Here is a 10,191-nt window from a genome sequence, read left to right on the forward strand (position 1 = left end):
TTCACTACAGTGACTCTCTGAGTCACATCTGTGCCCTTATTTTGGACTGAGCAGTAGCAATACTAAATAATACATAAAATAATGATGTAAAAATATTTCATAATAAGTAAAAAGAATGTGACAGACATTCACTATACCAAACTGACTGAGAACTGGTTTCTCACTTATTCTTTTGAGCAGAAAACGTATGTATTTCTATTCTTACCGTTGTCATAAAATAAAACTCTAAAAATGGATTTTACAGTAGTGAAAAATACTTCCTCCCAACTCTGAATTATATAGATTTTGGCTTGACGTTAGACTGACAAGTTATAATATTAACCGTCAGCACTGAGGGTACTACAATCTGTCTTTCCCTTTTTGTCGGGGCCGATGTGCCATCTTAGTTCAAACTGCCACTACTCAACAACCATGGACTGTAACTCTAAAAAAAAAAAAAAAGAAGACCGAGGGAGTGATGCCAGTGATGCAGAGTGAAATGAGGATGATGCTACTGATATGTGATAATGTCTTCTAGTGTTTCATGCTTGTCACTCATATAGACTTCAAATACATTCTCGCCAGATTTTGTTGCACCACAGTGGCCATCACTGTAGCTTATAGTCTCATGATAGTCACGGTGGCTTTATGGCTGACTGTATATGTGTCTGTGAGGAAAAAATGAGAAAAATGATCAAACAGCCCCTAACATTGATAAGATTATCATTTAGTTCATTTTAATTAACAGCCTTTCAAGTTGTGGGGGGTTGGAGGAGGAAAACTAATGTGGTTTGCTCCTGCACTTGCAGCGGGAATGACCTCTTTACACATTTCAGTATTTTTTTTTTTTCTTTCTTCAAATTGTCCAAAAGGCTCTTATGTCTTTGTGGTTTGAGTTGCTAATGCCATGATCATTAACATTCATTGTGCATGGTGCTTAAAGTAATTGTGTATCTCCTCGAAAGCCATATTGCTCAAAACTGCTCAGGGTTGGAATCTTTTTCGGAGGTTAATAAGATGTCCCTGTCAAAAAGTCCTTGAACAAGTCATATAACTGGTGCTTTGAAAGGTAATCATACAGCTCAGCAAATGTCCTGTCCCTGAATTAACTTTGATTATTGCTTCTACATGATATGTCTTTGCCCTAAGTTGCCCTTGGCACCACCTTCATAGCTTCCCAGAAAATTGTTAAGTCTCCTTCATTCTTGCTCCCTGACCCTCTGTGCTTCTCCAAATAATGTTTCCAAAATGCAGGGTTTCCCTGGCTGTTTTAGAAGGGCTTAGGCGGTAACCTTGTCACTGGTGTGTGTTGTATGGGAAGGAGAGTGAGGCTACAGGAGACTGCGAGAGCACACGATAACCTTTAGGGCCAAACATCAAGCTCTCTTTCACTGAAGCCTCGTGCCAGGAAAAGTTATGAAATATTTTTTCTTGGCATTTTCAAGGAGTTGATGTATTTTTCATGTTCTTTTAGGCAAACAGAAAACTAAAAGCTCTCTGCTGAGTTCATGTAGTTTTAGAGTTTAAAAGGCACTATTGCGTATTTGTTTTAAAACTTAATCAGTCAGGATCATGGGCTGAGAGAACATTGCTTTTGGTGTGTAGCTTGGGCACCATGTATAATTTTCAATGATAAGGATACGGTAACCCATCACAACTGCTGCCCGGGTGAGTACTTACTGATAGAGAGAAGATCGTTCCCTGTCGGTACTTTTGCCTACATTGTCAAGGCTCAAAACACCAGTTTGTGTGTGCCTCTTCCATTTGTTTTCAAAAATCTCCCCATATAAGCATAAATCCATGAACATGCAGTACAGCTAATTTTGTTTGTTGTAAGCTTGTGATATTTCCACCTTGTCTGACCAAAGTTCCTGCAAAATGAAATATAGTTCCACCATTTTCTTTTCTCTTCCCATATTTAATTGGAAAGTGACCATCCTTGTGCTTTCAGCATGCACTTATTTATGAGGCAATTATGACAGTCATGATGAGATTATTGTCTGGCAACTGGCTTGTCCTTCATCATCTCTTTGAGATTACATTTGGAATGCCGTGTCAAGAGACAATTGGTTTGTTTAGAGGTTTAAGTTTAGAGGCTGTGGAACTGTGTTATGACAAATTAAATCAAAGATTGCTAGAGGACCATTTACATGAGGACACCTTTACAGCCACATGTATGCCATTTACACTTTTAGTTACTATTTGGGAATTTCTGTTGTCAGCAGAGGACATTCTTTTCCACTGAAGAGAAAGTAGAAATGACTCAGAGTTGTGTAAACTGTCACTTGTCTTGCATGTTTTTCTGTAATCTACAATTATCTTGGTTTGATGGAAATGTAAATAATATTTATGTTTCCTGTAGGAACCATTTTAAGGTGGATTTCAAAATCTTGGCCATTAAATTTTTTCTACATCACCACCTCAGAAATGAGCTACTGAGCTAATCTACCAGTGAAAATGACTGTCACATTTTGATAATGACATTTTGAAATAATGACATCAGAAAAACAAGGAAAGCAGGGGTAGATGGGTAAGTGTCACAAGTAGAAAGGGGGAAAGGATCAAGAAACACATGACATGACGTGAACATAAAATCGTTGGTGGAATAGATTATTTAGCTATGTTCTTTCACTGTTTCCTCTGCTTCTGGAAAAAGGAAAAGAGAGTATGTGTGACAAAAGGGGAGAGGAATGTGAAGATGTGGATAATTGTCCAGGGGGGAGAGTTTTTAAAGGAATTGTCCATGAGGGGATCATTGTTAAAAGCACAGCTCCTGACACTGTGTGTGTGTGTGTGTGTGTGTGTGTGTGTGTGTGTGTGTGTGTGTGTGTGTGTGTGTGTGTGTGTGTGTGTGTGTGTGTGTGTGTGTGTGTGTGTGTGTGTGTGTGTGTGTGTGTGTGTGTGTGTGTGTGTGTGTGTGAGGGAAAATGCACATACAGCTTTCCATGTCTACCCATGTGTGTTTATTAATTGCCTTTTATGCATGAGTCCCATTTTTCGTGTGTCTGGGTGTGCACGTCTGTGTGTGTTAATATGAGCATGCATTTTCCCCCAGCGCTGCCTGTGTGCTGGTTAGAGCATTAATGATGTGTCTAGGGAGCACTGCCTCTACATAATTTATCAACCAGGATTTATTAGCTGCAGCATTAACTTGTAGGGGCTGGGGAGTACAGGATGCATTTGTTCCTTTTTTTGAATTTGTGTGTGGATCTATAGTCAATCCCCTCATACATTTCTCTCCATCATCCTCCTGCCATGGGGACGTCCCCAGCTGCATAATTGTCCAAGTTATTTTGATTTTAGTCGTGTTTGGGTTACAATTCAGAGCACTGCTTTTGAGTGAGTCTCTGTGTGCTTGTGTTAAGGAGTAGCGCTTAGTTGACGCCAGTTGCATAGCCAGAGCATCAAATCTTATTCATGCCATGTTGAGCAGGCACCCAACACTTTATTTCTGCCTCACTCTGTCGCAGATTTGAAAACAAAACACAATTTTTATCATTAACAGATTAGTTAAATTGAGACAAATAACATATTGGAAGACCCAAAACACTATATGAGAAATACAAATCACAAAGGTGACACATAGAAAAAGATGACATCAGAAATGAAGACAACCACAACAGCAAACTTTCGTTGGTGCATGCCATGGCATAACACCTGCCCTTGAATCCGTTAAATTGTTGTGTACAGAATAAAAACATTCATATTTTGTTGAAGTTTAAGTTTGAAAAGTATTTTTTCTGTTCCTCACCTTCACTTGACTTGCTTTCTTCATTCATCTTTTTATTTTATTTTTTAAACCATTGTGTTGTAGATCAGACACAATATGTGTTTACAAAAAAATCAATTATACTGTTTATCCCAGATACCCCCCTTATTTGTGACTGTCTTTTGCCTTTAATTCAATGGTGATCAATTATCTGTTCTCATATATATATATATTAGAATGTCTGTCTTACTTTCTGTGTTGTTTATCTTTCAGATCACAGAAATGGGAAAGGAATCCCTCCCTGCCTGGCTGCATTGGAATTCTAACAGCAGAATCCTGCAGGGTCTACCTTTGGAGGAGGACAAAGGCGTCCATTATATCAGTGTATCAATCTCCAACCACACAAAATTATCCTCTTCTTCAGAAGTGTTTTCAATTGAGGTACACCCTGAAGATCATTTGGACGCAGATTCAGCCCAGCTGGCTTCCAACCAAGCCTCCACTGAAAATGACATCCAGTCATTCATGTGTAGCAACGAGGAACCTGTCACAGTGCTGACAGTGATCCTGGATGCGGATTTGACCAAGATGAGCTCGAAACAGAGGTTGGAACTCCTGGATAACATGAGAAGCTTCTCTGGGGTGGGCCTCCAGCACATGAAGATACTCCCTGTGGTCAACAACAGGCTGTTCGACATGTCTGCATTCATGGCGGGGCCTGGAAATGCCAAAAAGGTAACTGAATGAGGAAATGATTAATGAGAATGTATGCTAATGAGAACATGAGTATATGGTTTTGTGAATAAGCAAATGTTTCTTAGTCAGTGAATAATTTAGCATATGAGACTAGTAGTTGGATAATTAAATGAACAATTCTCAATGTCTCCCCAGGTGGTGGAGAATGGCGCTCTGTTGTCCTGGAAGCTCGGCTGCTCACTGGACCAAAGCACAGTTCCAAATATCAACAGTGTCCAGGGTCCTGCAAAAGAAGGCACAATGTCAGCCAAGCTGGGGTACCCTGTGGTGGGCTGGCATATTGCCAACAAGAAACCCCATGTCCCTAAGCGGGTGAGGCGCCAATTAAACAACACTCCGACGCCTGTTCTGGCAGTGCTTCCTCCAACAACTGTAGTGGAGCCTCCAGTGAGGATTATCCCAACCCTTTCCTCTCCTTCTATTGCTGCACCAACCGAAAGCTCAGCTCCCCCAGTTAGAGGCCCTGTTCCCCTACCAGGCAAGCCTACAATCAGAGTCCGTGACCCTATTGCCCACACCCCAAGCCTGGGACCCCCTCAACCAACAAGGGTAATGGAGACTACCAGCACCATTCCGATCCAGCCAACCATGACCAGACCTACTTATGTGGAGGCAACAGCCATACCACCCACACCTACTAGAAGACCTACCAAGAAACCTAAGAGACCCAAAACCACACCAGTACCCAGAGAGCCAAAAACCTCCACATCCAAGCCATCCAGGCGCACCACGCCATCACCTGGCCTCATCCCAGATCCATCCAATCAGAAGCCTGACTTGCGTAACCCAATTGACCAGGTCAATGCATTGGTGGGCACCTACTTTGAGGTTAAGATCCCATCTGATACATTCTTTGATAATGAGGATGGAACAACAGACAAGCTGCGTCTAACTTTGAGACAGAACCACAATGAAGTGGTTGGAGATGGCTCCTGGATTCAGTTCAACACTACTAGCCAACTTCTCTATGGCTTGCCTGATGTCCAACATGTGGGAAAACATGAGTACTTCATGCAGGCAACTGACAAAGGTGGCCTTAATGCAATTGATGCTTTTGAGGTCCGTGTAAACCGTTGGCCCGCCAATGACAAGACCCCTGTGATCTTTACAGTCCGATTCGATGGTGAGCCACGTTCAATAACGAATGACATCCACAAAAAGATCCTTCTGGTCAAGAAACTGGCATATGCACTGGGGGATCGCAACAGCAGTACAGTCAGTCTTAGAAATATCAGCAAAGGGTCCATAGTGGTGGAGTGGACAAACACCAGCCTCCCGCAGCACCCTTGTCCTAAGGAACAGCTCACAACCATGAGCAGGATGCTTGCCAGTGCTGACGGAAAACCCTCGCAGACCTTCCGATACTCAATGGAGCCTGAATTCAGACCACTGGATGTCATGGTCAAGGGAAGGGCAAGCTGCAGAACATATTCCTTTGTCCCACCAGGAGAGATTGATATACCAGAACCTCAAGCAGTCACTCCAGCTTTGGGAACAGGTCGGCAGAGCACAGATGACGTCTATCTCCACACAGTCATTCCTGCTGTGGTGGTGGCAGCAATCTTGTTGATAGCAGGCATCATTGCAATGATCTGCTACAGGAAGAAACGAAAGGGCAAGCTGACCATTGAGGACCAGGCCACCTTCATCAAAAAAGGTGTGCCAATTATCTTTGCAGATGAACTTGATGACTCTAAGCCGCCTCCGTCTTCTAGTATGCCCTTAATTCTACAGGAGGAGAAACCGCCACTTCCACCTCCCGAGTACCCCAACATGGCCACGCCAGAGACCACTCCACTCAACCAGGAGCTGCTGGGGGAGTACACAGCTCTGCGGGATGAGGACCCCAATGCGCCTCCCTACCAGCCACCACCTCCCTTCACCACTCCCATGGAGGGCAAAGGCTCCCGTCCCAAGAACATGACTCCCTACAGATCTCCACCTCCCTATGTGCCACCCTAAGACTTGTGTAACCTCCCCTCATAGGGTGGAGGGAGAGGATGTCTGAGGAACTGTGACGATTTCCATTCTGGTGTTTGTCTGTCTGGACATTTACAGGGAGAGATGACAAGAGGTGCTAAAGTACAAAACAGCTACAGGGGTCTTTGGTTTGGGAAGGGGAGTAATGAGTCAGGTGGGGTTTTACATTAGATAGATGGGAAGATTGGTTAAAAACAGCTGGGAGGGACTACTGTTTTAGAGGTAGCCCAGCTACGACAGTGGCCTAAGACAAACAATCCTAGTCACATTTTGGATTGACCAGTTGGTCAGAATTGACAATTGGGAGATGTGTTCTCCCTTCCCAGCATTTCATTTTTTTCTGTTGATTTAAAATACTGGGTTTCATTTTTTTCATCATTAGCCCAAGATTTTTTTTTTTTCCTGGATTGAATTGTTTGCCTAACAACTCTTCTTTTGTCTTGCTTTCAAATAATACAAGAAGACAGTGACCTACCATCAGACCACTGCAGGCAACAACTCATGTTTTGTAATAAGGAGAATGAGATTCTCTGAACATGAAAAATGCTATCACAAGGATCTCAAATCACCCCTGCAGACAACACAAGAGAATGGGAGGCAGAGGTGTCTGTGTGTGCGTGGGAATGAGTGGGTGTGTTTATTCAGATTCAATACAGTTTGCCTTTTAACACTAGTTGTCTGTTGCTATCCTTATTCACAATGTCTAGTAACGATGAAAATAACAAGGTAGCCTAAAAAGATTTAGAGATGAATAATAAATATTTTGTTTGTTTTCTTGGTTTTAAAATCTACTGTATATCTGGAAGATGTTCTGATAGATTGTGTTATATTTTTTGGCGGTTGGAAGAAAGCAGAAAGACCTGCAGGAGCTCTTTATTCATGCTTTGAACAAATGTCAAATACAGTACATTAGATGAAAATCCTACCTTCCTCTCAGTTGCACATCTAACGGGCTCAGTAAGGTGCAAGCAACAAGAAAACTTGGTGACAGCGTTGTTTGAGGTTAACAAATAAACAGTAAAGTGAAATGCCATTTCTGCCCTTTTCTACATACATACAGTATCTCCAGATATATGCGTAAACAGGAAAAGGATCTTTTCACTTTATTTTGGACCAGGGATAATTATTTTTTTATGTAATGAAGCAGTTATTCTCCCCACTAAGAGGAGAAACTTTGTGTGCCATGGAGACTCTCCCAGTTGGGATTGTACAGATATTCACATTTTAGACGTCACAGAGGAGATGACTGTGGCTGAGACTGAGGCAGAGATTCAGAGGGAAGAATCTTGAATTTTCAGTAATTCGCTCACTGAAAAATGGTCAATGAAAATCTCCTAATTTTTTTACAGAGTTTTTGATACAGCCTCAAATTGTTTGATTATTAAAGAAAACATGATTAATAATTAGTCTTCTGTGATTTGTAAAATCTTAGCCTAGAAGTTCAATTATGATTCAGTTATGTTAACTTTCTTTCTCGTCATGGGTCACACATTTCAAGTGTTTTATTTTATTGTGTGTGTTTGCATATCAAAATGTATCTCCCACTATACAAAGATGGAATGACCGATATTTTATGTACTCACAAATTTTATTTTTATGTCTTTATGTTTGAGAATGAGTTTCAACTGAAAGTGACCCTTTGCAATAATAATGTATGGCTCAGTCCACTCAGTGACTGGTTGATGCAGGCTTTAGTGAGTGACACGCATTATCAGAATATTGTTGGTTTTTGCAGAATGCCAAGGCTTTTTTGCTTTTCGAGTGTGCATTGTCATAATAAAACCAACTGGTACGATAAAAAAAAAAATCAACGTTCTTTATTCATGTTTCTTGCTGGTTCTAATGGGAGTTTTCCGCCTATGGAAAATGTCTTGTCCGGTCATACGTCCCCTTACTGATGTTTATGGAGGAGGTTTTTGATCACTGTCACTTTTCTACTGCTCCCACTTAGCCTTGAATTGATAAATCAATCGTCTGAAGTCCACAAGAGGTCTTACCTCCCTAGACGGCTTGCTGCCTGGCAACCATCAATGGTCTTTGGATTCATTGGAATGGTTGCACTGCTGTCCTTTCTGTACTAAATTATTCTGCTGTTGAATGACTAGTTGGACAATTCAGTTTGAAAGCTCTGCCCATTAAAAAGGCTACGCTGTGAAAACACTCTCTCAGCTCCATCTGTCTTTCCACACATTGCATACAGATAATTTGCATTGAATAGTGAGAATATTGATTAGATGTAAACAATTTGCCAGCCCTGTTGCACCTCTGTGATAATTCAGTTAAATTGGATGTAGGGAAGGCAATGATGAATGTATTCCCAAAGATAGTGCAACTTACTAAAATACATAAATGGATTATAGTGATGACAAAGATTAATGGTGGATTGATTTTGGTTTGACTGAGACAACTTGTGACATAGCGGAGTGTGTACTATGACAAGGTGTTCATCTTTCACACTAAAATCAGTGTTCTACTCATTTCAGAGTTAAAGGGTGTGCTAAAAAAATAGCTGTCTTTCAGTCTTTAGGAAAGCTGATTTTAAAATGAACAAATTAAAAAGAATTTGTATAAGATTTCATATTTTATATTCACAGTATTTAGTGAATCTAGCAATCTAGCACTTACCACAGACAGAAATCTCATCATTGTGCTGAAAATCTGATTGGGGATACTGGAAGATTATAACTGTGCTGAGCTTGCATTTTACAGGACCTAATCAATCATCCTCAAAGTATCAGACAAGGCCAATCTATCACCGCGAAGTTGCTAAAATGATTTGTGGTGCCATTTTGTCTGCATTCTGCAGGAACATCACATCAAAAAGAGTCAACTTTCTTTTTACCCAGATTTTGAAGTAAAATGAATACTACAGTTAATACTATAGTTAAGGCCACATCATGATTCCTGTTCTATGCACACAAGACGTCATGGCAGCTGTTGGGTAAAACTTACAAAGGCCAATTTAGAATTCAAGGTTTATGTAGGCCACGTGCTTAAGACACCAGGGTTTGTACTTTATAAAGCCTCTCAGAATAGCAGGATACTTGATAAATACAAGGACAGGAGTAATTCTCAGAATAGAAGCCCTAGAGTAGGATCAATTGTCAGACTGCATGACTGAACACTTAACAGGGCCTCCATGTTCCCTAGATACCCAGTCCTCGATGTTCCTATTCTTAGATATGAGATGAACACCAGCCAAAAGTGACATCAAGAAAAAATGTCTAAATTGACATTAAAGACGGGTTATGAAATAACATGCACAATACTCACTTTTGACCCAACATTATATTGAAGTGGTAATTTTAGTAGTTAAAAACTTCTCTTGTAGTGCCACACAATCACAATCCTGGGTGACATGATTCTGTCGTAGGGAAGAAGAAAACCAAAGATAAATGACATGCAGGCTCATTGAAGTGAAGTGGTGCTGTTCACTCACGGGTTCTGTTGCCCTTCTTGAAAGCAGCTCACTTGATTGAATTACCTTTGTGTTCGCTTGTTAGATGTGGCCTATGGATGCTGCATAACAAAAACACAGAAAAAAGAAAAATAGTCTTAGTTTAATTATGACCTTTGGGCATACATTGTATATGACTTGGTAATGCACTTCCAGTCTAATCTTCAGTTAGTCTCATAGTAAAAGTCTGATCTTCCATAGCTTCAATCCAGGCAAAACCTTCATTTGCATACACAGAAAACAATAAAAGAAAAGAAACTTAACTATTCTTCCTTCAACCTAGATTTCGTTATTGTTTTTTAATACCAGT

The 10,191-nt window shown here is 40.8% G+C and overlaps 1 protein-coding gene across 2 annotated transcripts in view; it reads left to right on the top strand.

Moving 5' to 3' along the window:
* dag1 (dystroglycan 1) overlaps nucleotides 1-8,582 on the top strand; it is a 52,524-nt gene extending 43,942 nt beyond the window's left edge. For both annotated transcript variants that reach the window (XM_070842436.1, XM_070842428.1), the window contains exons 3-4: nucleotides 3,962-4,423; nucleotides 4,580-8,582. In XM_070842436.1, coding sequence (XP_070698537.1) covers nucleotides 3,962-4,423; nucleotides 4,580-6,406 — 2,289 coding nt within the window. In that variant the 3' untranslated portion in view covers nucleotides 6,407-8,582. The remainder of the gene's footprint in view (nucleotides 1-3,961; nucleotides 4,424-4,579) is intronic.
* The last annotated feature ends 1,609 nt before the right edge of the window (nucleotides 8,583-10,191 follow it).

Source organism: Pempheris klunzingeri, chromosome 2 (genome assembly GCF_042242105.1).
Source record: "Pempheris klunzingeri isolate RE-2024b chromosome 2, fPemKlu1.hap1, whole genome shotgun sequence".
Taxonomy (NCBI): Eukaryota; Metazoa; Chordata; class Actinopteri; order Acropomatiformes; family Pempheridae; genus Pempheris; species Pempheris klunzingeri.